At 43.5% G+C, this 27,827-nt stretch overlaps 1 protein-coding gene across 2 annotated transcripts in view; it reads left to right on the forward strand.

Annotated features, from left to right (window-relative positions):
* The window catches only part of BAHCC1 (BAH domain and coiled-coil containing 1), a 253,804-nt gene that overhangs the window by 202,160 nt on the left and 23,817 nt on the right, over positions 1 to 27,827 (forward strand). For both annotated transcript variants that reach the window (XM_069199768.1, XM_069199769.1), the window contains exons 15-20: positions 8,053 to 8,167; positions 11,272 to 11,545; positions 19,162 to 19,353; positions 21,762 to 22,057; positions 23,678 to 23,776; positions 24,874 to 25,012. In XM_069199768.1, the coding sequence (XP_069055869.1) occupies positions 8,053 to 8,167; positions 11,272 to 11,545; positions 19,162 to 19,353; positions 21,762 to 22,057; positions 23,678 to 23,776; positions 24,874 to 25,012 (1,115 nt within the window). The remainder of the gene's footprint in view (positions 1 to 8,052; positions 8,168 to 11,271; positions 11,546 to 19,161; positions 19,354 to 21,761; positions 22,058 to 23,677; positions 23,777 to 24,873; positions 25,013 to 27,827) is intronic.

The following is a 27,827-nucleotide window of genomic DNA, read 5'->3' on the forward strand; positions in this document are numbered from 1 at the left end:
CCATTCAGAAAGCTCTCCTTATGTTTAAGAACCGGAAGGTGAGCTGAATTCCAGGCTGGCTCCAGCATGTCGTCACATCCGGCAAAATTAACTTTCACATTTTTTTTTTTTTTTTTTTTTTTTTTACAGTACACAGTGTTAGTACCCATTTCTCTGATGTACGAAAAGGGAGCGTCAGTAGGGTGTCACAATTTTGATGCCGAATTTGTGGGGAGTACTACGAGAGAGAAGGTATCTACCGGAGACAGAGCTTTGGCTGAAAACAGTGATATTGAGAAATATGCTGACTGGGAGATTGGGAAGGAGTGGCGTCTACTTCCTGTTCAGTGATTGCTGTGCACAGGCCTCAGTGACGCCCATAGGGAATATTTAAAGAAGGAACACTGCTTTTGACTGTTTGCCGGGCCTAGGGCTGCCTGGAGTTGGACCTCGGGCTGCCTGGAATTGCTCTGCCATAATTCTTCTGGCTTTCCAGTAGCAACGGATTATCCCAAATGTTCTCCATTTCCTGATAATTCAGACTGCTTTGCCTCAGCTACTATACTCCTTACTGAGCATGCCTTCCCTCAAAATAATTCTGGGTATGATTATGGCAAAGGCACCCAGTTTTTGCATTCCAGAATACACGGTTTGATGTAAAAATATGTTCTTTTTATATAGCATACACAGTGAAGTAAAATGTTGCTTCAGTGTATGGTCTTAGTAGTCTATTTTCAAATCCATTTTGGTTCGTTTTAGAACTTTTTACATTACTCAGATAAATAGTAATTTGTGTTGTTCTACTCATTCAGATCAAACACTTGCCCATACTTTGTTACTCCAGTGTTTGTCATAGGCTTTTGCTAAGCCATTGTTTCACACCAGTTCTCCTTTCTGATCTAGGCATTGTCTAAGTTCTGTCTCTTTTTTATTTAGAAAATATTTTATTCAATTACATAATACCGCTCTATCACAGCTCAGCAAAGATGTCCAATGGGTAGACCAATCTGTGAGCTTTTCGTTCTTTACTTTTTTGTACACATTTGCCGGGCAGCGCTCTCTTGCTATGATTTCAGCACTTAGTTGTTTCCATAAAAGTTATTGTTTGCTACTTGGACCACCACTTTTTAGGCAACTTCCCTATCAGCAAATTAGCTGTGACACCCACAGATTTAGGACTTCTTTTACTTCCTTGTTAGATGCTCCCCATTGTCTTCTAAAAGTTTCGTCACAGGGGTAAGAAGGACTTAGGTAATTAACCTGTTAACCAATTTAATTTCAATTTCCTGTTTTTTTGCTTTTTTATTCCTATATAGTGATTGACAATACCCCAGAGGCCTTTGAAGCTCGCTTGTGATTACATTATTGTCCATTTTTGTCCACTGGAAAACCCTAATCACATTTTTTTAATCTTTCGTGAAGGACTAGCATTGAGATCGTATGCACAGGTCATTACTCTTTTTGCCCTGTCACAGGTCATTACTCTTTTTGCCCTGTCAACATTAATTTTCTGAAACTTACTTTGCAAGTGCTGGAAAATATTTGTGCATAGAAATATTCTTGTGTGAAGCATCATGGGGATGCTGTTTAATTTGACCAGGTCCTAATCTCTTTCAGTTAGGAAACACATTTGTAAGAAAACAGCGAGCTCTCATGTCCATACCCTCAAAGGATTTATACGTTTAAGGATCTTGTCTACCTCTGTTTGGGTTTTCCCTTTGTACTTACGTCTCACAACGGTTTGTCGGAGGTTGACCTCAGGGACGATGCTTTATGGCATGGTTACCCACAAACCATCCCCCAGGGTCCAAAAATATTTGCTCTGTGATGTGACCCAGGCCTCATTGATGCCAGTAGGGTTGTGGTCGGTGGGGTTTGGGCGTGTTAAGGTGTGCAAGTGAAGGAAGTACATCTAGGGGCTCAGTTGCACAATTTGAAACCAGAAAATAAATCTGGGATCAACCTCGACTTTGCCACTTGACCGGATTGTGTGATCTTAGGCAACTGTTTTATTTCACTTAGCCTTCTTTTTTTCCCAATGTCACATATAAGGGGACCTCAAAATACATGATGTCAGGATGTGCACTGTACAAAACCTTATGTTGGGTTTCATTTAATAAACTATAGTGTCTGTGTATATTAGCAACCCAGGCCACTCGGAGGGTGCACATAACAACTGACTTGCCTCTTAGTTCACTATTGCCATTGTCAGGGTGGGGAAGCATGAGTGTTTCTAGATCTGTGTTTGAGAATTATCACCTTTAAAAAATATTTCTCAAGGCACTGATATCATCTGATGTTCTAAGGTGAAACGCTCCTGCATGTTAATTAAATAGTTTTTGAATTTTGAAAAGACTATCATATTTTAGATGTTAGTTTGAAGATTTCTTTAAAAAAGAAGGTGTTTTATAGTTAAGTGTTGCGGGACACCTTATTTACTCTTTAACTCCAGTAAACCTATAAATAAATGCTTGCCCGTTTATTGAACATTTGCTGAATATTAATACCCAGTCAAGTAACCAGCAGCCCAGTGCTCATGTTGACCAGGGTGTCGACGGTCCGTACTTGAGTATCACTACTTTATGGAACACCAAATCTATTTCATTGCACAGTGTCACTTACAATACTATCTAGTATTTTGAATGGTATTAATTGAGCCCCGTAGTGTACAGACTAAAAATAATAGTCAATTTGACATCTAAAGAGACAGCTTGTACTGTGCTTGCTCCAGGCTACCTTGAGTTAAGCCATTCCTGTATTGTTGTGCCATTCAGCCATTGAAGTTAAGTTTTGTGTCCCTACTTTGTGAAGGGAGCCAGTACATAATGCACATATATTGCATTGTTCCCCACTCTTATGCATTTTACTGGTAATATGCTGCATACTGATCCCATATAATACCAGTAACTCTTTGACTACGTACATCTTGCTCCCACCCAAACAAAGGACAGCTTCAAGGGATACTGTAAATCCTCTAGCACCTTGTAGCCGCTGGGAAATAGATTATAAGTATCAAAGGCACCCCATTTTGTGATCTGAAGCAATTGCTAAAATCCGTTCATAGCATACTTTTATCCACATTTAACCAGAGTATCATGTCCCTAATATAAGAGTCTTTTTTTGGAATTTTTAACTGGGGAATGAAACATGTTGCATTTTGTAAAGAGCCCCCTTCTGTATTCCAGGTTTCCTGAACCATTATTTCGAGGAGGCCACCTATGAATTATTATACGTATTATCAGCTACATTTTTACAAGAAAGCTGAGTTCGAGGACGTCGCTTTGTTTGTAAACGTAGGGATTGTGCTGATTCAATTCATTCACCAATCTCAGTACATTTAACATCTTGTTCACGTCTTCCCTTCTGGGAGTGAATATTCCAGAGTCACAAGTCTATTGTTCCAGAAGAAGTCTCTAAACTCCTGTTTTAAGCCCTTCCTCTCATGTTTTTGATCCGTGTGTGGAACTTCCGTACAGCATTGTTTATTTTATTTTGTATATTTTATAATTAGTATGAGTTTACTTTAAGACACTAGAATACATGGGATCTTACTGCCTTCACCCCTGCACTGTCTGTGCTGGTGGGTAAAGGACGTAATTCACATGGGGTCTGACTTCCCAAGAGCCTTTCCTGCAAGAGGCCAGATGAGGAGGGTGGCTAGGGGCAGATGGGCAGCTAGATCCATATGGCGCCCCAACAAGGGTGGCGTGGGCGCATTGAGACCGCTTTAGACACAGAATGGATGGTACATGAGGGTCCCGGGTGTGCATGAGATGTTCTGCTATGGCTGCATCATGTGGGGCCCATGGGTGCCTTGCGCTCTCTGAGTAGCCCGCAGTGGCAATGCATGATGGGTAGCACATAGCCCCTGAGCTGCCCCTGCCCAACACGCAGAATGTGCACTTGGGTTCTCCAGCAGTACTTAGCCTCTGAGAGCCATCCATCAGCACTGTGTTAACCCTGCTTTAAAAGCTTCCGCAAATAGACCTTCACTCCAGCAGGGAAATCACTTGAAGGTGGTGGGTGGTGGAGAGGCTAAAGTGCTCTCAGCAGCACCCCTGAGGTACAGCTCAGGACGCCCTCCAGGCTTAATGCATCCCAGGAACCCCGCCTAATTTACTTAGTCACTGCATACCATGGTGAGGGTCCGACCAGAACCACACACTTAGATTGTACCCACACATAGCTGGCTTAGTGGGTGATACACGTGCTGCAGAGAATTATTTTGTATGTTGTGTTACTGGTATCATACAGTTTTGCCAATGGTCACAGGTTTAAAGACAAAGCAAAATGGTTTAGTGAAATCATGTGTCTGCTGCTGGCGTCTCAGTGTCAGTTTCAGGTTCGGATACTGATAGGCCAGTGCCAGCCATTCATCTTTTCTAGGTCGGTATCAGGTGTGTCATTACAATTATTAATGCATGAACCCACTAGTAGCTAAGTTACGAAGTGGCATATTTATGAGCAAGAAGGAACATTTCTCCATTATCAAATCAAGATATTTTATTCCTTGAGATTTGGGCAAGACTAGCGATAATAACCATATTTATAATTTATGTAGTGCACACCAGTAAATAAATCGACTGCTTGCACACTTAAAAACTGACATTAACCTATTTCTTAATTTTGGAAATATACTCATCCTGGGTTTCCTTCTAAAATTTGAGTAGATTACTGATTTTAGGGATTCACAAACATACCCTGTAACCTTGGAAAGCGACACAAGTCTTAGATGCCCGTGAGTACCAAAGGCGCCCTGCACATATCACTTGAAGCTGGGCAAGCCACTGAAAGCTCTAGTGAGGCTCCAACCAAATACTTGGCTGTGGCTCAGCTGGATGGCCATTTGAAGCTCGACCCCAAAACGAGCTGAGCTTTTACAGGACAATGTGTGACCTAAAGGCTACAGCTGCCGACCATGTACCACTGGACCAGGTTTAAATGTCAGCATCCTGTAATTCTCAGCAAATCTCCTGGTGTGGGGGGAAAACAATGGAATGTAGTCTGTGTCCATAGTGAAGCGCTGTTATTTTCTTGGGTAAGGTTTTCACTATATATCACTGTCCAAAATGAAATATGGCTTCTGTCTGTCACCAATGCTCTAATCTCATCTTCCAATCATTAAGGACAAAGCTTTAACATTTAATGTTAGAAAAAAGATACTAGTTTAGTGGCTGAATTGCAGTGTGAAACTGAAAGAATCTGGGATCAATCACGGCTTCCCTGCTTGACAAAATTTTACTTAGCCAAACCTCTCTTGTGTTTGATTTAGTAACCTATAAAATTGCCCCTTCTATAATAAGAATCTAGGTAATATTTAACGTATACTTGACAACTGACATGCCACTCAGGTACTAGTATGAATCCTCATCAGGACGGGGGAAATACTGTTTCTCGGTTTTAAAAACTCTCCCTTCTAATAAATAATTTAAAATAATCTGATATGCTAAGGTGGAACACTTCCTCGTGTTAAAGAAATGCACTTTCTTGAATTTGAGGTGCCTTATCATATTCTGACATCTTTGTTGCATGATTTTCTTGTCAAGTATTTTCCTGGCTTGTCTTGTATACAGGTGCTTATAGCCAGCACCAACCCGTAGCTCCATTTGCCATGTTCATTTGTTGGTTCTCCCACCTCTAATATTACTGCAGATTGTCCTTAGTCTGTAGTTGTAGAACCGCTTATTTAGGCATTAGGGGTGCCTTCATATCACTCTAGTTTTCCACCATAGTCAGTGGTGGCATTACTCCCCAGTCAAAGGGGTGATTGCCCATGACATAAAAATATCTGTGGTGGACATAAGCATGCCAGTGCATCCATCATCATCACGCTGGCGTCCTTGTATGGCCAGTCTGTGCCGTAGTCCGCATGGCAGCATATGGAGCTTGTGGCTGCCACTGTGGGACCGGGTGCACCCTCTTGCCAGATTTGGGTAATCGCTGACACGTCATCCTCCCTCACATGGACATGTATGAACTGCATTTCGAGGGACAAAGCAATCCCAGTGATTATGCAGGTCTGGCGGACTTCAAACTCACTCTAGATAACCTTTTTTCCTGCAGTAGCGGAATCCTGTAAATTCTACTGGGTCTGAACCACATTCAGCCAAGGGAGCACACAGGATTTCATTATTGCCCTAGAGTGCCAGCACACCTTGGGAAACATATTTGTAAGAAATGCCCACTCCTCTGGGGTGATGGGACCCATGATGCTTTGTGTAGGTCACGGCAAGCCCTGCAGGTCACCCACATTTTCTGCATCTGTTGTGCATTTGTCGCATGCAGAAGCCACCGAGAAACTTTGTGGGGCCTTGCAAGGGTGACATATGATGGCATGGGGCTACCATCAGCAAGACACTGATTGGACCCAATGCCACTGTCCCTAGGTACCTACTCATGTTGAAACAGCCAGTACATAAAAACATAGGAGCATGGTAGGCTGCAAGCCAAGGCGTGGATTCTGACGTGTTGGTGGGTTGTCATTGTAATTGATGGCAAGGCAGTGCTAAAGTGCAGGCTTCTCTGACAATGTTTAAGTAAAGGTGTAGGTAAGTGGAAATGTTGATAATCCCATTATCTTAACCCCTATGAAATGTGTCTTGTTAGATTTAAGGTGCAAATTGGTTGTTAAGAACATTGCGAAAAATTGTGAGTATCCCAGAATTTATCACTTCATCTGTTGACTACCTTCCCAAAGGGTTCTCAGCCTCACCCATGTGACCAAACCTACTCAGGGAAACCCATCATATACGGATGGATTTTCCATATTAGTTATTTTAATTTGAGGGAACGTTGAAGTTGTTGGGGAGGGTCTTCATACAAGAGACTGGTGCCAATCAGGTAGGAGGTAAGTTATTGAATTCATTTTAGGCCCTCAGGTTACAGCAACAGCAGGTAGGTCCTGTCAGGGCTGCATCCTCCTACCAGCTGTCCACATCTCATGGCTTCCACTCTAGATCACACACCAAGCTTCTATTATACCACTCACTCACCAATACACACACAGCTCAGACATGTAGAGAATGGCTCCACACAGGTTCCTTAAATGGTCATTGCCCTTTGTTTTATTTGTGCAAAAGCAGATCTGCCTTTTGTGCCCAGAGATAGCTTTTTAGAATACCTAGCCTGAGTTTAGATGTGTAGAAATGTTGCGAAGCATTCCCGTAGTCTTCCCCCATATACCCGATCTACTGAGCAACCGGAAGTTATGTTTTGATACCAGCAATCTCTGAAGGAATTTCTAAATGTGACTGACTCTGTCCCGCCCCCGTCGCCTGCGTCTCTTATGGAAGCTTCGCATTTTCTCGTTTACAGCTGGCATCATCGGTTGTCAGGCCTTTAGCAGCCAGTTGTAAATACAACCTATAATAATGATGTAAATATGCCTCAAGGATGCGAAAGTGAGGTTCCCTTGCCCGGCGGGATTTACTGCATGCTATGACAATACCAAAAGCACTTTTTAAAAATGAGGTAGAAATTACTGGTTTTATATACAGTGGCGGATGCAAAAGGACGCCCCTTTTTCATAAGTCGCTGTCAGTAATGGGCTCTCGCTCGCCCATTAGGCAACGCAAATGTCAGTTCGTTCGTATATTAGCATAATAGCCGGCTTTTTCCGCTTTACGTTTGGACTATGTAGGCAGGGGCTTCGTGGCCAAATTGAAAGCCTTTTCACCTTGGGAATATGGGCCAGAAAACGGCAATTTGCATACACGCACCACGCTTCTTAAAACATTACTTGTATGAATTACATTCATTTCCTAGTCACAGTTTGCAGTGTGGCATTACTCTCCTGGAGTCTAGTCCACAGCGGGCGCTCCACCCACTGGATTCATATTATTGTAACTAGTCATGAGTTTCTTTGCTTTTTTGATAAATCCTTTATTTGCAAATGATTACATTTGTGGTCTAGTAACATGAAAGGTTAGCATTCCTGCTGGCATGGTATGGAATAAAAATACACCCATGATCTGTGAGCAGCCTTTGTAATTCCTGTGCCCCTTTTCCCGGTACCTTGTAGCAGTGCCCGTCTCCTTGACTGTGACGCTTGTCTCTTTTCTTACAATTTGACAGGCCTCTTAAAAGCACCGTCAGCCGGACGTGCTCCGACTCGAGGAGCGACGAGGAGCCCAAGAGGAAAAAGTGCAACCTATCGGAGGGCAGCTACGGCAGCCTGGTGGGATCCGAGGTAAGGTCGCGTGAGGTGGACCTCCTGGGCCTCGGCTCGCCAAGAGGCTGATCAGAACGCCATAGGGAATAACGCAGCCGCCCCTGACAGTGCTTTAAAAAGGCACCGAGGGCTGGAATTCCACCATTATGGTCATTAATGCGAAGAACCTTTACCGTACCACGCCCATGCCTCAATACAATGCAGAGGATATTTTCTGCCAGGGTGTGAATTACTCCTCAGTTTTGTGTTTATAGAAGCCATAGCTATATACTCTGCAGGTACCATTCCGCCCATTTGGAACACCTGCAGGATTCCCGGGTGGATCACTTCTGCGCATGTGCTGCACCAGCATGCGGTGATTCTGCCTCTGCACAGAACTGAAGCACAGAAGTTCACAGAACAGTCTCTGGAATTGTTTTGATCCCACCCATTGTTTAGAATCATCTGCGTATCGCCAGTGTCTGTGTCTCCCTGTTCATCTGCCACAGTGCTCGTCTGTGTCCCTATTCCTATGTCAATGGCTTTATGTCCCAGTATCTATATTTCCCTGTGCCAGTGTCCAAGATGCCTTCCAAGTATTCTTGTCGACCTGATTTGACCGAGTTCTCCATGATGCACTGTCTATATCTCCTTGTGTGAATGTCACTTTACCAGTGTCCAATTCGCTTTATCTCAGGGCCTGTGTCTCCTTGTCCTGGTGTCAGTTTCAACCTCTGTTTGTCCCAGGATGCCTTTGTAACTCCAGCAATGTTATTGCCTTCTCATTGTCGTCGGTCTGCCTACACAAAAATTGTTTCATGAAAACTAAGGATTTATGTAGAGTGATGTTGCTGCCTCGGTACTATGGCAGAGAAGTGTCCTGGTGATTGATTTCTGTGGTACGGCTGTATATGATGTGAGATGGAGCCTCCTTTCCCACTTTGTGTGATCCTGGGAAATTCACTGTGGCTGGATTTTCAAGAAGAAGGCCGTAATGCCAAATATGCCCAATGTTTACTCATGTAATGTGGAAATATATGTCAGGTTGCCTGATTCACAAAAGGTCCGTGCATATGCTGCTCAACTTATACCTATAATGTTCTTCTATTCACAGAACAGCTGCTGTATAGGTATTTAAAAAAATGTTGTAATAAGCAAAAATAATACTGTTTACTACAAAGACCCCGATTCACAAACTGCATTGGTGGTACATTTAGTAGTTCTACAATAGAATTGCTGAAGTGTTACAAAATGCTATTCACAAACCTACCAGTGGACATCTTCTCCATCTGTCCTATGCGCTCTGTGGTAAGCTTTCCACACATTTAAGTGTACTACTTTGTGGTACGTGTGGAAGGGACCCATGAGAGTGGTCGTAAGGTGGGTGTGCTTACTACAAAAGGTGGGGTGGAGGTTAGGGAAGATTAAAGAGGGGTTAATGAGGGATTTAGTGATAGAAAGACACCTGCTCACAAAAGAGTAAGCCTCTTGCTATTCAAAAACTGCACTCATTAAAGTACTACATCTAAAAAAGTCCCAAAAACAGCAGAACATGCTCCAGCTCAGACCTGGTGTAAGTCCAGCACCACACATGGCCATACATGGTTACTGCAAATCCCTTCCATGGGAAACAGTGGAGGAAGGGGCTTTAAATTAACCCTATAGAAAATAATGTTAGCTAAATAAAATTAATTTTGACTTTAAAACAATATATAAATATGTATAGTTTATATATTTCTTAATTATTTCAAACGCAGTTAACTTTTTTAATGTAAACATTTCATGTTTAAATATAAGATGAAAATATTAGTTAATTCTATTCATAACTCTTATTATTTTGTAATACATAGTAAATGTACAAAATATCAATGTATGGTGAAATATTGTAATAATAATACTTAAAGTCCTGTTAATGATTTACATTTAAATTAAACATATAACATTTTATTTAGTTTGTTCTAGGTTTAGAATAAATTTTTTACATTAATAGACAACGTAAAAGTATTTTAAGTTACAGTTGAATAAACCTTTCCTTATACTTTACTATAAGGGATATATAAACTCCAGGGGGCGGAGATCTCCACGCAGTGTGTGGAATCAGATAATATGGTTGTACAGTTACTACTAATAACTTTACAGTTGTAAACTAGGCTCCACCCGCTAGTTCCTGAGGGTGCAGACATGTAAATCAACCCTTTTGAGTAAGTTTACACTTGGAATACTGAATAACCAAAAGTAGTACATTTACTTAAAAGTGTATGTGTACATTTACATGTGTAGATTTACTCATGTGTAAGTTTACATTTGTAAATAAACTACAATATCTTTATTATCTACACTAATTCAGTTGAAATCAGGAACTTTTAATACTGTCTACACTGCTTACATCTCGATCATTGAGCTGCAAGTTAAATGTACAGTTGTACATGAGAAGTGCATTTACAAATGTTTGTGAAGAGCCACAACATTTGCACAGTGCAGATTGATTGTATTTTCCTGGTAAATCCTCCGACACCCCCACTGAATCCTGGAATTGCTCGTACCCACTGATACTTTCATATGTAGATGATGCCTCACATGCGTCTTTTGTGACTCACCACTGAGCCATGTGTGCATTAATTGCAGGTGCAGCTTGCAGTACTTTGTTGGGACGGGGGGTGCACAGGTACGAGGGGGGAGGAATTCATTTGAAAAAATACACTTCCCTGCATCGTCACTACTGCATGCTCCTCTGCTGCAGGCACAGACTCCCAGCCTGTGCTGAGGCCAATCCTGACACTGCTCAGAGCAGCGTTAGGATTGGCTGGGAGCACCCAGTAAGGGCGCTTTCAGGCAGACTGGGAGGCTGTGGCTGCTCTCTCCACCCTGGCAACACAGTGCCGGGCTGGAAAGAGCCCAGTGCTCATATGTTTGGCCAGTCCGAGACTGCCGGTCAAACATACATGCGCAGTGAGGGGGAGTGCTGAGCAGTCCCCTCCGTGGCTGTCATCCCCATCGCCCTAGCGGAGGAGCCGCGCCTGATTAATTGTCTCAGATGGCACAGTTTGTCTGTCAAATCATTAGGACAAGCTAAACCTGACTACTAAGAGCTCTATGAAGAATTCACCTTTACATTAATTCTGCCCTTGCGTTATTTTTTAAAGGCTAGTGTGACGTGTAAATCTGCAAGCAGTTCGGAGAACAGCATGATGTCCAAGCTTGACCGCAAAGTGTCACAGTTAAAGCAGAAGGCGAAAAACAAGGCTTTGCCCCCATCTGTCAGTCCGTTCCGCCGGAAAGAGGGTAACACAGGAAGCAAGCTTCAGAAAAAGCTGTGCCAAGGAAGGACCAGCATGGTGAACCCCCGCCAACGGCACGGAGACAACAGAGCAACTGTGATGAAGAGCAAGCCATGTGCCTTCAGCTCCACTGAACCAGGTATGCTCTGCGCCATTCCTGTGACATAAAAGATGTGTTCAAGCGCATTGTGCTGATGTCTTAGTGATATCAGTCATTCTAAGCTGTGTCTGTGTCAGCTCATTGCTGAGGTGAGTGTTTTCGGTTGTTTTAATAGCACTCAGTCATTAACTAAACTACCCTAAATGTTCTTATTTGATGTGAAAAAGAGGCGCCAGAACTCATAGCTGTTACATAAGTGCTGGCTTATTTCTCCCACTCCATTTCTGCACATAATTGCATTAACATGTTTCGGATACAGAGTAGCATTCTTTACTACTCTGTAGCACAAATGAGTAAAAAAGTCAGAGTGCAAATGGAGAAATAAACAAGCACTTATACAACCTCTCTGGGTGCCAGCGCCTCTGTTTTTCATACCAATTAAGGGGACCGTGTTGATAAATAACAAGAAAGGCTGTTATCTTACTGCTGCGCGTCCTTTCCGATTTAGTGCATACTGGCAGCCCTCTTTCTAGATTGTGAGAGAGATAGATAGATAGATAGATTGTTCCCATGATTTGGTGCTTCAATTGCACAAAATGCACTAATACAAGAATCCATATTTCAATGGGAACCAGGGAATATGGTAAATATTTCACGGTTTTCTGTGAAATACATATTTCGTCATCATAACGTCAGCTCCAGACCAGTCTGCTGAGGTTAACATTCTAAGGGCTAATAGTATTATGTGGATTGGAGGACCAAATTATGCGGCAAGCTCATCTATTTTATGAGGGACAAATATGCAAATTATGGACACATTCTGTCAGTATTATTTTTTACTTTTTAAGATAGAAAATTCACTTTTTTTAAATCTGCAAATTTTGTGGCAACTGTAGTAAATCCACATAAATGTGGTAAACACAGCAGTCACAAAATCATCTAAATCCACTGACCCTCACTGTTGTTATATTACTGGTGTATTCAAAGATAGTTAAAGCCTAAACATTACAATTTCAGTTTCCACGAATGCCTTAACAACGATTTTTCATTGTAAAGGCATTCCTGGTAAAGGCATGCGTGAACGGCATGTGTGGTTCCAGCATGCGACTCCCCCCACCCTTACCACAATTGTACCCCAACCCCCCACCACCACCCCTAAAAACAATTCTACTATTACCCTAACCCCCACCCCTAAAACATAAACTATCCCCACTCCTAAAACTACCCTGACCTCCGACCCCACCCCTAAAAACTAAAAATACCCGACCCCCCACCCATCCATAAAACTACTGCTACCCCCAAAACCCTAAAACCTAAACTACCCGACCCCCCTACCCTGCCCCTAAAACTACCCCAACATCCCCACCCCGCCCGTAAAACTACCACGACCTCCCAACCCTCAAAACCTAAACTACCCTGACACTACCAGCCCCCCTAAAAACTAAAAATACCCGACCCCTGCCCCTAAACCTAAACTACCCTGACCCCTCCACCCCCAAAAACTAAAAATACCCGACCCCCACCCCTAAAATTATCCGACACCCCCATTCCGCCACCACCCGCCCCCTAAAACTACCCTGACCCCCACCTGCCCCAAAAAACTAAAAATACCCCAACCCAAAATTACCATGACCCCCAACCCCCCAATATCTAAACTACCCTGACTCCCGCCCTTAAAACTACCCTGACACCACCACCCCTAAAACTACTGCATCCCCCAACCCCCAAAAAACCTAAACTACCCCGCCCCTAAACCTAAACTACCCCTACCCCTGACCCCCACCCCCAAAAACTAAATATACCCCCACCCCCTGCCCCTACAACTAAAAATGACCCGACCCCCCCACCCTGCCCCTAAACCATCCCGACCCCTCGACCCCACCCCTAAAACTAAAAATGCTCCGCCCCCCGCCTCCACCCCTGAACCACCCTGACCCCTCACCCCCAAAAACTAAAAATACCCACCCCGCCCCCTAAAACTAAAAAACTAAAAATGCTCCGTCCCCCTCACCCCCCCCAAACCACCCCAACCCCCCACCCCCAAAAACTAAAAATACCCGCCCGCACCTAAAACTAAAAATGCTCCGACCCCCTCACACCCGCCCCTGAACCACCCTAACCCCAACCCCCAAAAACAAAAAAAATACCCCGACCCCTCCCCAAAACTAAAAATGCCCCGACCCCACATCCCCGCCAATAAACCACCCCGACCCCCCACGCCAAAAATGAAAAATACCCCAACCCCGCCCCTAAAACTAAAAATGCCCCAACCCCATCCCCTAAACCACCCTGACCCCCCACCCCCAACTAAAAATACCCTGTCCCCCCCACCCTGCCCATAAAACAAAAAATGCCCCGACCCCCCACACCTGCCCCTAAAATGGCCCCAGCCCCACATACCTGATCACATCCTCCGATTAAGCCGACGCCCTTCTTCTGTGCCTTAACCACGCATGTGCGTTGCTCAGCGCGTGCGTGGTCAAAGCACCGAACAAGGAAGTCATGGTTAACGAAAGCGTTGTTCCGCTTTCGTTGTTTACGAGTCATGGTTGGGGATGTTTCCCGTGCGGACAAAAGGCTCAGTCCAGTTTCTGTTTAATCTCCAGTGAGAAATGAATCAATTCCAAGTGATTCCAAGATGGCTGCTGTGGTATTTCAGAAACAGGATTCGATGGCAGAAGACTTCCAGGCTCTTTCAATCTGCCCTTTTTGCAGTACCACTATAGAACGTTTCGGTGTCTGTAACAGAAGGCATTGTAACAAATACTTCAACACGTTTTTAGAGTGATCATTGGGTCTGCCCCTTGCTTATGTTTGGATAGTTTTCTAATCTATTGGCTTTTCTCCCTTTTCTCGTGTTTACCCTACCACTCAAGCATTTACCAAGCATTTAACTATTACGCAACTTTTTGTTTGGTTTCATGTATCCTTCCAATGCTGACATCAAGGATCTGTTTCTATTTGCATTTTTCGGGGCTGTTTCAGCTTTAGCATTAAATGGGTGTGCATTTATTCTCCTTCCCACAATCCTCCATTTACCCTTCCCCAGTCATCCTCGATGTTCCCCTCTCTCCCTATGTCCATATTGCTCTCACCCCGCACCGCAAACAGTGAGCAATGCTGAATCTCTCTCTCTTCTCTCTCCTCTCTTCCATGTGTCTTTCTTTGTACCAGCTGCTTTCTGCCCACCATCACTGCAGCTGGATTTGCCAACAGATGTATAGTTACATCAACCTTGGAAAAAGCCACTAGCAGCTGGTGGCCATTTTGAAATTGTATTTTTTATATTTCTTAGAAGGCCATCATATTTAAAGCAGACTCCATCACTGTTCCAGTAGACTCAATGTGGTGGTCATCTTGGAGTGATATAACAATATGTATACAAAAGAATATTGATATAACATTCAAAAATGGCTACTATGTTCTGTTTAGAAGCAGTGTGGCAGCCATCATGGAACCTTGTTTTGTATACTTATTGTTTACCGCTCCAAGGGCCACTTAGACACAACATGACGGTCATCTAGCAAGAATATAAAATAACATTCTGAAATGACCGCCTGCTGGTATCCCTTTGCCTGTCGTCCCCACGCACTTCCACAAGCAAAGCCAGTCCTGTCAGTGAATATGCTGTGGCAAAGCGAGGCCGGCTGTCTTTGCCAATTCTCGTTTACGTTATTTTAACACCAATACCCTGAATAATCTCCTTGCTCACATATACTCCTTATGAATGGGAAACGGAAATGGGATTGTTCCCACTGGTGGAGTGTGTTTTACATTTGGTGTTGACAAGACCAGTTCACAGATCGAGCGATGTATCTGAACCACAAAGGCAACTTCTGGAGCCCACTTGAGCTGAGAGCCCCCACCTGCATATACTAAACAGATTTTATTTCTGTTTCCTACTATGAGACCCCCGGTGGAGGAAAACAATTAAAGGCCGGAGGTAGCAGTGGCGTCAGAGAGCAAGAGGTGCAGGAAGCAGCGTGGCATAGCAGGAAGTGATGCTGGAAGGCAAAACGATATGATAGAAGTAGCTGGTGCTCGTAGGAGGACGCGTGCGTTATGGGAGGTGGGTCAGGTATGTTGTGCGGGGTCAAGAAGCACGTGACAAACTTAGATGGGGGAAGGGTACTGGTTTTACCCAGCCTACCAAATGGAAACTTTCTTTAACATTCGAAGATAACAGCTGCCCGAGGTATATTTGTTCTGCTAAGGACTGTGGACGGTGCCGTGTGATCCGTAACCTTACAAAGCACAGTGAGGTTGCGGCTAGAGAATGCCACATAATGTGAAACCTTTGCATCAATCTCAGTGAAGTCTCAAGACAGGGGTCTCTGAATAACGCAGTCCTGTAACAATAATATACAGCGCTGTGAGATCTTAGGATAGGAGGGTATGCGTGACCTATAACCACCCCTTGAAGCCCATTGAGGTCTAAGTATGGAAGATGCTGAGCAACATGTAATAATCTGATAAAGCTTGTTGACCATGTAAGCCACGCTTCAGTGCTCCACAGAGGGGTAACCTTCTTCTAAAGGTGCAGTAATGTGTGAAGCGCAGGTTGAGTGCAGTTATGCCTGACAAAAGGGGCTGTCGTCATTTGTTAGCTGCTTTTAAAGCGCTGAGAGGTTTGAGATGGAAGGAAGTGCTTCTCTTGGGTGATGCTGATTGCTGGGTGCTCGAGACGCCCGCTTCTCCACTCCGATGGGAGTGAGGGGCTGATTAGGAGTGCCCTGTTCAATTGCGATCTCTGCGTAAACACCTGTTTGCGCACGGATGGCAGGTATAAGTGATGTGATGTTTATGGTACCCGGTAAGTATCAGGTGCAGAAAGTGAGCCCCCACTGTTGGATTCCAGTAGGTCAAACTTGGCCAAATTTACTGGAGGAAAAATGGTCCAGTAAACACTGACTGATATGTGTGGATTGTGGTGCGGAAAGCATTAAAATGTGCAGGTTATTCCCCATTGTAGAAAAAAAATACCAATAAGTTCTTTTTTTATCGCAAGCAGTAAATTCCGAGATATCAAGGGTGGTTAATACTCACTAACCCGTGCCGTCAGGCCTTTTGTTTCAGCTTCATTTTTTTTTTAGAAATTCGTGGATCATCGATTCTGCAAAAAAGACCTACAAAACCTTTAGGTTAAAAATGGCTTAAGAGGCAGCCTGCAACCCACTGTGGGAATATTACAAACAATATATTAAGTGGACTGATTGTTCTTACTTCAATCACACAAGATTACCTGACACCAGTCGATGCGCATCCAGGATGGTATGGAAAAGGCACCTAGGTTCTGAAAGGAGAGTGGAAGCATATACATGTTAGAGATGAAAATGACGTTAATTCATCACACCAACATTTGTAGTAAAATTAGCACTAGTTACATTTTTCAGTTAAAATGAAAAAAATCCGAATTTATTCTTTTGAGTTGTTTTTCTGTTGTTTGGTAAAACATACAAGGGAGATATTGTTCCAAAACTACACACGTGCACCCCCTCCACTTTTTCCCCCTTCACAAACCAAAAGCTCCTTTAAATAAAGAGGTTCTGCATAGACAGGGAAATCCTGTATTTCGTCTAGAACCTGTGTATAAACAGTAAAGAGTAACAGTATCTCATATGGATTTACTTAAAGAAAGTTTACGTATCATTCTTTAAGAGAAAATACATAAAATAAAAATCCCTTCAGTTAAGTACCAACTATGGCATTTGTAACGGAAGCTCCTAAACAGTGACTGCCTAGCTACAAAAAAGAAATGTAAGCATGTTCTTATACAGGGCACCTTTCGGGGTGTGACCATCCGTAAGTGGTTACAGGCCCCTGGTTCCAGTGGAGCATCACTTTTTGTGATGCTCCGGTGGCGCTGTACCCAGCGCCATATTTTCAAGGTGGCCTTAAGCCACAAAAAGTGGCCTTGTAAATATGAGTCCCCATCGCAGCTTTCTGCAGCAGAGGGACGTGCAATGGGTGTTGCTTTTTCACACTGCCCCAGATGTACAAGGAACGTAATTCTGCGACAACGTCCAAAACTAACGCACCCCAGGCGTGGCGTTAGCATGTTACAATGAGGAGAAACACTTTTATTTATCATCGTTTTTGCTTTTTCTCTGTGTGCTGCATTCCACAGCACACATAGACAATCAATAATGGCCTTTTGCTCTTTCTAAGTGCAGGAAAGTGTCCCTTTCTGCACATAAACAATCATTAAATAATGATGATTTGCTACTTCTATGTGTGCTGCATTTGCAGCACACATAGAAGTATCAGGTTGCCATTATTGATTGTTTATGTGCAGGAAGGAACACTTTCCTGCACATAAACAGTCATTCCCTGCAAAACAGGCACTATGGTGCAAGGGTGCCTGCATTGCCGCTAGGCAGCTAAATTGTGCGCCAGCGCTAGGGGAGGCCGAGGGGTGCACCATATTTTTGTAAATATGGTGCATCCCAGCCTTTCTGAAATGATGCAGTGCGGTGCTGCCAGTTGTGGCGAAGCACTGCACCACTTCCTTGTAAATATGCTCCTCTATGCGCAGCATAAAACTTTAGCATCAGTGCCGGATTTTCAGGATAGTAGCCAGTAACTATGTAAAAAGAAGTTGCAGATTCATTTCATGTACCTCAATATCTTGAAAACCGGTCGTGGATCCAACCTTCACAAATATTCCTATGTTCTGAAGCACCACTGCGTATTAGACCGCTGCAACTATTGCAATATCTTCTACTTATGTCATAAAAATGTCATCAAATAGAGTGTTAATGAGATCACTGCCTTCAGTGACATGGTCATATCAACTATGTAAGGATTCAAAGCAGGTGGACTAAAATGCCGGCGTTAAGCCATTCATTAGATGTTGGAATCAGGTTCTTATAGCAACACATTTCGCTGAACTCAGTAGGTCTCGCTCAATCCGCTAGGTCTCCTGCTTGGCCAGCAAGCCTTTTCTGTTAGTCATACAAAATGCAGTTTTGAAATATACGAAGCAGAATTATGAAGGGCTATAAGTGCCATTTATATTAGTCCTGTTGGCCAAGTTGGTTGGTACCAGACACTTCCATACAGTGGATAACTCTTTTTGAAAGCCATATTGTGAGACTGGAATTAGTGTCATACTGTCCGAATAATTTCTCTTGTAAATTGTCACATCCATGGCCTCCATTTTAATATTACAAAATAGGCACAGAAAGTTTCTCCTCCAGAAATAAGAGCTGGTGTCACCTCAGAAAGGATTGTTTAGTAATAGAAGCAGAATCCCCTGGTTGTATTATTTCAGCCATCTTTAGTGTCAGTCTGGCCAAGTTATTCAGGCGAGGTAGTTTTCATAAATTGTGCAAGGCATATCACTGTTTCCACCTGCAGAGAATGTTCTCTAATCAAAAGCTTGTTATTATGGCACATGGGGAGCACAATCCCTATAAAAATGGAATCTTAGTCTGGTTTTAGACTGTCGAATTTGCACCCTACTTGTTAAATGTGGCTTAATGGGTCAGACTGAAGACCTGCTGTCTCTTTTGCATCAGTCACTTATCTTTTAACGTAGCCCTCCTGAATATTGACTTTTGCGTGATTTCTCAAGTTGCTAGCAGTGTAAAAATTCTTTAAAATGTGCTTTTCCTTCTTACATATTTCACTTTATTTCCCCTTCTTTGCCTCAGAAAAGGACGAGGGTGAGGACTCTGACAGTGAGGGTGGAAGTGATGACATCCCTGATCGGTCACCAAAGGAGCCGAACCTGAACCTGCATACGTCATCAAATGCGTCCACTGTTGGCCCCTCCCCTTCATCAGTAGTGAAGATGGAAGCCAATCAAAAGGCAAAAAAGAAAAAGGAGCGTCAAGAATTGCTGGGTAAGAACTGTTAGATTTGAGTTCTCAAGTATGTTTGGCTGGTGTGCTTTTTACCTTCACCAGAAGTGTCTGAGATGTGTCTCACTGCAACAGTGTTTCTCTGAGAAGGTACATGTGGGATATGGAAATGTGTTTTTTATGTGTAGTCCATGTTGAGCATTTTTGTCTGATAGGTGGATGCATCAGTTGTTTTGTTACACACGGTATTCAATGTAGATTTCTGTTATGGCAGACGTTTGTTTCTTTTTTGGATGTAAACAATATCTTATTGGCATGTGGAACATAACAGGACGGATTTTTTGCATGTATGATGTGATGTTTAATGCCACCCAGGTAATTTTTGCAATGGGGAATACGGGTGAATGGTTTGTTGTTTGAGGAAAGCTGCAGATGTGATTTTTAAATCTGGATGGCTGCCAAGTCCTCCTGTATGTGGGATGTGGCTAAAGCAGTTGTTGCCTTGAAATGTGGAAGAGCTATTTTTGCATGCGAGATGTGGCAAGATTATTTCTTGCATAAGGGATATGGCTGAGGTATATATTGTGCCAGATTTAGAGGATTATTTTGTGTCATTTGGAATGTATATTACTGTCATAGGTGAAACGTGATAGATATTTTTGTTAGGTCTGCATACAGTGGGCAGCTTTAGCTGTCTGTAGGCAGAAGCTTACAATCCCGCCTATTGCTCACTATTGGCTGGCTGTCTTGTTGCTTTCATGTGCATAATAGTTATTGATGGCTTTCCTTCCTGTTGTGTATGCCCCTCCACTGGGTCATATCCTGTTTACCATACTTTTGATTGGATGGCTTGTATTCATCCACTGTTCACACTTGGAGAGCTTCTTTTTTTCCTTTTCCATTCAGCACTTCATATGCCCCCTCCTCTTACCCCTCTGTTCTGTGTTGCTCCTCATCGATCCCAGCTTGTCTGTAAAAGCAAAGCAACAGGCACATGTTTGCTGTAGGATGACTCAAGAGCAAACTTGAATGATTGATTTTTTTTTTTATTCCCTGCATTTTCACGTATTGCGTGAATGCACAGCCCTTGGTACACAAATACTTTTTTAGTGCCGAGGAGGAGCTGGCTGCTCTCACGGCTGCAGCTGGAGGTGAAAGGTGCGCTTAGTGCCATTGAAAGGTGCTGTCTCACCTCCGCTGGAGGGCTTCCTGGGCTACTGCAGAGGACCAAGTGTCGAAGGCATGCTTCAGTTGAGAGTCCCGTGGAAAGTAAATTAGTCCGTGACAAGTGTTTTCATTTAAATTCTGACGATTCCAATTTGTGTTAAAATTATGTTCCGAATTTCCTGAGTAAAAAGTATTTGAAAAATAGAGCCAACCATTTATAAAGATTCAGTGTACAATTTTGAAATCCCATATGTGTTTACTTTTCCTCAAGCCTTTTGAATGTTTACTTCTTTTACTTCTTTAAATCAATGCTTTACGAACAAGCATTGGTAAAACCAATAGCTTGGCACTTGCATTGTAAAGACGAGACCACTGTATTTGCCAGTTTTTGTTTACATATGGATGCGAGCAGATGTTTTTTGTCATCTGGGATGTTGCATTTTTCAGCATGTGGAATGTGGCAAAGGCTTTTGTCACGTGAAATGCAGAGGAAACATCGTTTGCTTCATTGTCTGGGATGGAGCAGAGGTTTTTGTTGCTTGTGGTGCGTGTTAGGATTTTCTATTAAACGGAGGATGGGGTGGATGTTTTTGATGTACGTAGGAAGTAGTGGATGTTTCTTACATTGAATGCAACGGATGTTCTTATCAAGCTATCCTGGGACAGATGTTTTTTGGAGGATATGCGGGAGGAAACATCTGTTTCTGTTCCCACTGCAGCAGACCAGCTTTCTGATTCTGGTCAAATGTGGAAATAAAAACAATCACGTCGACGTAAACACAATGGTGCTGGGTTTAGTATTCCACATCCACTCCCACGAAGAACGTCAGCAGCCCAGCTGACCCTTTCTTCTTTGATAGAGGTATTGTGATGTTGCACTCACGTGTGTGTGGAGGCGGTGGGCGGGATTTAAGTACCCTTTGCCCAGTTTCATTTCGTACTTCCAGATTGTTAGGCTTGAATTGCAATGGATTACCAGTTACACCAAGGTAGAAAGTCATGCAACATCCGCCAGGCACGTAACTTACTATATCCCTCCCTGACCACCTTTCAGAGGTGTGGACCTGTCACAGACTCTCCTAATATCTGTAGGAGTTCATTTTCTGTTGGTCCCGTATAAGATCCTGCCCTCAGGGTAGCGTTCCCCTGCTATAATGCATGGACCTGCTACTGGTGAAGTGTGCAGGTTCACAAGCCGTGGCAGGCTGTGCACTTCAGTGTTCTACAAGTCAAGGCGTTACTGTACCTGGCATGTCAGTCTGTGGTGTCTTCCACCTGCACAGGATCCTGCCCGGCATCTAGCCCCGAGGGGGAGGTGAAGGTGCGCAAGCGACCAGTGGCTCACAGGGCGGACATGAGAGCCACCAGCAGCAAGATGACTCGACTTCCTGTCCGCAAGAAGTCCCTAGCCTCTGAAGGGGAGCACAAGAAGACCAAGGCAACGCTTCGGCGCAGGATCCCGGCCAGCCCCAGGATTCTGTCATCAGGCATGGTCTCTGCTGCAGAGATGGGACGCATTGCCAGCGAGCGCATTAAGAAGGCCACGCGGAAGAACAAGGCCCTGCAGTCAGCTTTACGGGTGAGCATGAGTTGCTTATACAACACATGCATCTCACATACTCCACACACATACCAAATAAATACACCACAACCTGCCACTAGAAGATAATATCACTTGTGACCTCTTCAGCAAGTATATTTTTATAGCCATAGGACTTTTCAATTAACATTCTTTTTTTTCAATTTTAATATGGATTGAAAATTCCAAGCATGCAAAGGTATATTGAGTTAAAAATCATAGCTGGCAGTCTCACACATGAAACGGGGACCCATAACTGTACACTCATACTATACAATTACACTGTCAATTGCACACGCATCACCTTTACCATCAAGGTTGTATAGTCATCCTTACAGTAGATCACTAGGCTCGTGCACCACTCCTATAATTGTTTACATCTACCAAACACATACATTATGCCTACCAAACACACATACACAGATTGCTGTCACACCACACACGTTCCGCACACTCACTTCACATACACACTTGCACACACAGATTGCACACTCACACAAACTATGCTTGACTAGTGAGAGCATACATTATACACCCACTTGCACCACATGCAGACCTAGGTCGTATAGTTAGTCATCTGCATATCTATGAGGAACATGCATCTCTATTACAAACACACACACTGCACCTATCACACACCACACAAAAAAAATAAGGTAATGCAGTCAACAGAGTTAATAAGCATCTGAGGTATGCACCACACCTCCCACACAAACACATCACATGCACTGACTGCACACACCAATACTCCTCTCAAAGAATAACAAGGACCCGTAGCCAGCATTGCAGATGCGTACTATCAGGTTCTTGTTCCAAACACACGCCGACGTGTGTGCTCTAGAGGGATTGCTCAATTTGTTGAATCTTCACGACTATAAGAAAGTGTTGATTGGCACTTCACATGTTCAGAATCTAGCAAGGCCAGCTCAACCGTCCATCCTTCGGAAGGCTGGTAATCTAAGCACCATTAAGCTGGGTAATAGTAATACTTATTATTTACTGTGCTTAAAATGGCAGAAATGCAGTTTGAAGTACTATAGCAAATAAGTTATTATTATTCTTGTTATACCGCACTTACACACCAAAGTTCCAACAGTCCGCCTTATGGGTAAGCACCAGAAACATGCACAGGTACATCTCTCAATGATTTTTCCAACCACACTCATATGACCCAAATCCTTAAAATCAGCTTTACTAGCTATACCCAAATGCCTGCACCTCACCTACCACAGTCAATGTATCTCATATACTATTTACAGACAAACATCAGGCGCGTGCCCCCACACCTAGAACCATCACACCTACAGCAAGCAAGGGCACAGCCAGGCACTCTGCCTTACAGGTGAGCTCTAGGAGCATCCACTAAATCCAGCATGACTATGCATAACACACATGCACTAGACACCCACTACATGCACCACACTATTCATCATAACCATACTTCGCAGATGCACTCAGCACAGTACATACACTATTCATGCCATGCACATGCCAAACTCGGACACCACAAAAGAGACATTACCATCATCACTTTATTTTCTCGTCTCTTTTGGGTAAGTAGAAGCTGGCATTAAACCTCAAATTTGTCTTAAATCAACTTTCTTTTCTGTCCTCAAACAGAGGAAAAACGGGACCCTGGGCCTAGCTCTTTCCACACGCAACCCCAGAATCATCAAGGATGGGAAGAAGCTGAAGAGCAAACAGCCACCCCCAAAACAGGTATAGTGACCCTCTGTACATCATGTGGATAAATACAACCACACAGCTGTTCTCTATGGCACAGTTATGTTATTTCTGTAATGCCACAGAATGAAACCTATGATTCATCCTGATGCTAAATTACCACGATACCTTGCACAAAGCACTAACCTTTAGCCTCGTAAACATATGGAGTTCTCTCAAGACAATATGGGCATGCACATTCTCACTTTGACATGTGCTCTGTAGCTTGGAATAAGTAACAGCGCCAGACTAAATTCTCTCAAAGATGTTGAACTATCAAGTTATAAGTTACCCTGTTCTGGGCTTGTGAGTGTGAAGGAGCTGAGTCATGTTGCTAGAGGGCTGGCTAGTACCAAACAACCTCAGTGTTATGGTGAGTAATACAATAATTACAAAATGCCCACTTTATAATGCTTCAGAAGAGATACATTCTTGACAAATAGATGTTTGTGTTGGATGGTCCATTTCTACAGCTCATTACAGAGGTGGACAACCTGGGGAAGTGGGTGGAAGAGCTGGTGTGGTTTCCTTATTTTCCACCTAAAAACATTTCTGGTTTTAACCAACCACGTGTTTGAATTTAGCTTTCGCATGTTGGGCACCATCAGGTAGGGCAAGTTGACTTCTTTAGTGGAGACTTGCTTGCCTATCCTTTGTCTAGCCACTCACCTCTGCTGATGCAGTAGTAAACTGAGGAAAGGCACTTTGTCTGGTGTCAGTCGCCACGTCAGTGGGGATTAGTAGTAAGGGCGTGACATGCCTGTGAGCATTTGAAGAGTATGCGGCCCTTGTAGGGGGTCACATGTTTGAAAGATGACTGTCCTGTCTAACAGCACAAAAATATATCAATGCAGCATCACAAGAGGCTTTGGAGAAGTGCTTGCAGGCGTTGATTTAATGTAGGAGCAATTTTCTTTGTCATAACATCTCTAACGCCCTAATTGGCAAGCCTTGTTTGTCAGACAGGCGTAGACATTAATGCCCTTTTGTATCATACTTTGTTTGACGAGCAGTCCTTACAGCTAATGTCCTGTATTTCAGACATTTTCTGACCGCTCCCAGCATCTGTCACACACCTTCTCTCTTCCTATCAGGGCCGAGCGGTGAGTAAGCTGCTGGCAAGCTTCACCGTGGAGGACGACTTTCAGTTCGACGACAACAGCAGTTTTTCAGAAGGCGAAGATGAGGACAATCATAACAGCGAATCAGCGTCCACGCAGAAGGTGCTTCCAGGTAAAGTTCAGTTTACCGGCTCAGCCATAGTAGGACGGTTGCACCTATATTCCGCGTGCCATCCCTTCATCTAATTCCTGCCAAGCTTTCTGCCTAGCTGTCTTTCTGTTAACCTCTGCCTATCTCTGTCTGTCAGTAAGCCTGTATCTTTCCAGCTGAGTGTACCTGTTGGTGCCTTTCTTGCTGTTTGTGTTTTTTCTTTGTCTGACATTGAAATGATGAAAGTCCAAAGCTGTCCTCCACAATCACCCTCTCATGCATTTTTTGTCTGTCCCCTTGAATTCCATTATTCACCCTCTGGTCTTGGACCCCAGGAGTTCATCAGGATGCCAGCTCTAGAACGTACAAGCAGAGCTGTATGCTGCTGAAGGCTAATGGAGTTCCAACAATGACATTACTTATTCTTTGCCATCAGGTGAAAAACCATTCATTACTGGTTGGTATATGATGAGCACAGCCTTTTAAGTGTAGCCTCAAGGTGAAATCATGTAAAATCAAAAAATCCACTTAAAACGTATGTTACCCCTCCACTGAAGTTTATGGTGTATAGAAATATTCCATTTACAATGTAAATAGAAATTGTACAACAGGATATTTTGCCTTTAGTTGCTGCTTTCCAACACTAGGAAGCTAGGCCAAAATATATGACCCTCTCCACCGAAGCACAAACCAGAACACTGCTTATCAAGAGAGCTATTTTTCACCATCTGGTAGCTGGTTGGAAAACATAAATCTTCCCACCAAGTCTTCTTCCTCTAGATGGGTGGTCCTTAAAATTTTGACATCTGAGAACTCCTACTTAATCATTAGTGGAACCTGGAGACTCCCGGTAAATTATTATGGGAAACCAAAGACCCCCTCTGAGTCATTACTGGAAGCCAGGGACCCCTGTCTAAGCATTTTCAATCACATAACAATACACAGAAGTACAGAAAAAAGGAGTCCTCAAACAAATACACAAATGGAGAAGTATTTTAATTAATTCACAAACATATTTTGATATAAACATATATCTATATATATATATATATATAAGTATATATATATATATATATATATATATATAAATATACATATGTATATATTTATGTGTGTGTGTGTTTATATCAACATTTTAATTGTAATAGGAAGGTTGGAGCATTTCTAAATTCAATCGATGCCACTCATCTTCTTCACTATATTCTGTTTCATTCACTTGCACTCCCATGAATCAATTTAAATACACTAACTTAATTTCTCGCCTCAAATTTCAAATTACTTCTTCCTATTTACTGAACATTTTAATATTTTCGATAGTACATTTTGCTTCTTATTCCTCCTAACTTTATTATTATGTTAATATTATTTAATGTTCTAAGCAGCCTTGGACCCCATGATTAGGCTTTGCAGACACCCTCCAGGGGTCCACAAACCACAGGGTAAAAACCACTGCTCCAGATCACTCAGAAGCCTGCAGAAATGCTCTTCTTGAATGACCAGAGATTATGAATTGCAAACAAAGCTTGCTTCAAATTGAGAGCTGTTCCCCCTCAAAAAGTGCACAGTCATGTATAAGTGCTATCCATTTGAAATTAGTATTTTGAATGTTCCTGAGGACATGACTAGAACTTTCCAGAGTAAGATTATGGACCAGGCATGGTGTCTGATGTAGGAAGCTGGCCTGGTGTGTGCTGGACTCCTCTGGTGCTGGCACCTTATACCAGGCCCAGGCGACCCCTATTAGTGAATAGTTAGGTCCCTAGGAGAGGACCATACCATATACTAAAATAGTGGAATGTGGAGTGAAGCCCCCCACCCAAGGATATTGAGTAGTTAGAGGGGGGGCTGGAAGAACTAGGGAACCCAAGAGGTGAGTACCTAAGCGACCCCCAGCGACCAAGAGAGCAGAAGAAAGTACCTTGTCTTCCCAAGGACTAGCAAGAGGACTTAGAAAATGGTTTGTGCAAGAACAGGACCAGACTAGAAGAAACCAAGGGAAGATTCTGGAAGAAGAGGACCTGCAAAATAAGGTGACAGAGTCAATTCCTCGATGGAGTTTCCAGGGGGGGCAGGAGCCACTACCCACCCTTCTGTGGATGACGATCCAGGTCGATGCGGGAAGAAGAAGACCAGCTGTGGAGTCCAGGAGCTGAAGAGGAGACCTTGGAGTGGTGCAGTTGGTGTCCCACGTCGTTCGTTGGGTCGCAGATGGTCAGTGGTTTAGGAGAACCACCAACAAGCCTTGGCAAATGCAAGAAGCAAAAGAAGTGTTGCTAGGCTGAAGAGGACCAGCAAGGTTCATCGGACTCGACCCTTGGAGGGGAGTCCAGGCTGACCCTCAGCAGTAGGGAGACCCAGCAGAAGCAGTTGCAGCCCCCACAAGCTGCCCACTGGTAGCAGGCACAGTAAGTTGCAGTGAGGCCCAATCAAGAAGTCCCACGTCGCTGAAGCAGCAGAGAGGAGACTGTTTTTGGCAGGATAAAATGCTGGAGGCTGGGGCTATTCTGAGCTTGAAGATCACTTGGAGCAGGAGACAACAAACCTTGGTAGCTGCAAGAGTTGCAGTGTACAGGGATACTGTCAAGCAAGGGCACACCATCTCCCAAGTTGGGCAGCGGGCAGTGAGTACCAAGAGGACCACTTGAGACCACCACCTGTGATGCAGGAACCATGCAGTTCCAGAGGAGAGCAGATCCACACAGCCAGACTTTGTTGCTCTGTGTGCCTGGAGATGCAGGGGAGTGACTCCTTTACTCCAAGGGAGATTCCTTCTTGCTTCTTGGTGCAGGCTGAAATCTCACCGACCCCAGATGATGCACAGCTGGGGAAATGTTGC

This window comes from Pleurodeles waltl, chromosome 7 (assembly GCF_031143425.1).
Source record: "Pleurodeles waltl isolate 20211129_DDA chromosome 7, aPleWal1.hap1.20221129, whole genome shotgun sequence".
Classification (NCBI taxonomy): domain Eukaryota; kingdom Metazoa; phylum Chordata; class Amphibia; order Caudata; family Salamandridae; genus Pleurodeles; species Pleurodeles waltl.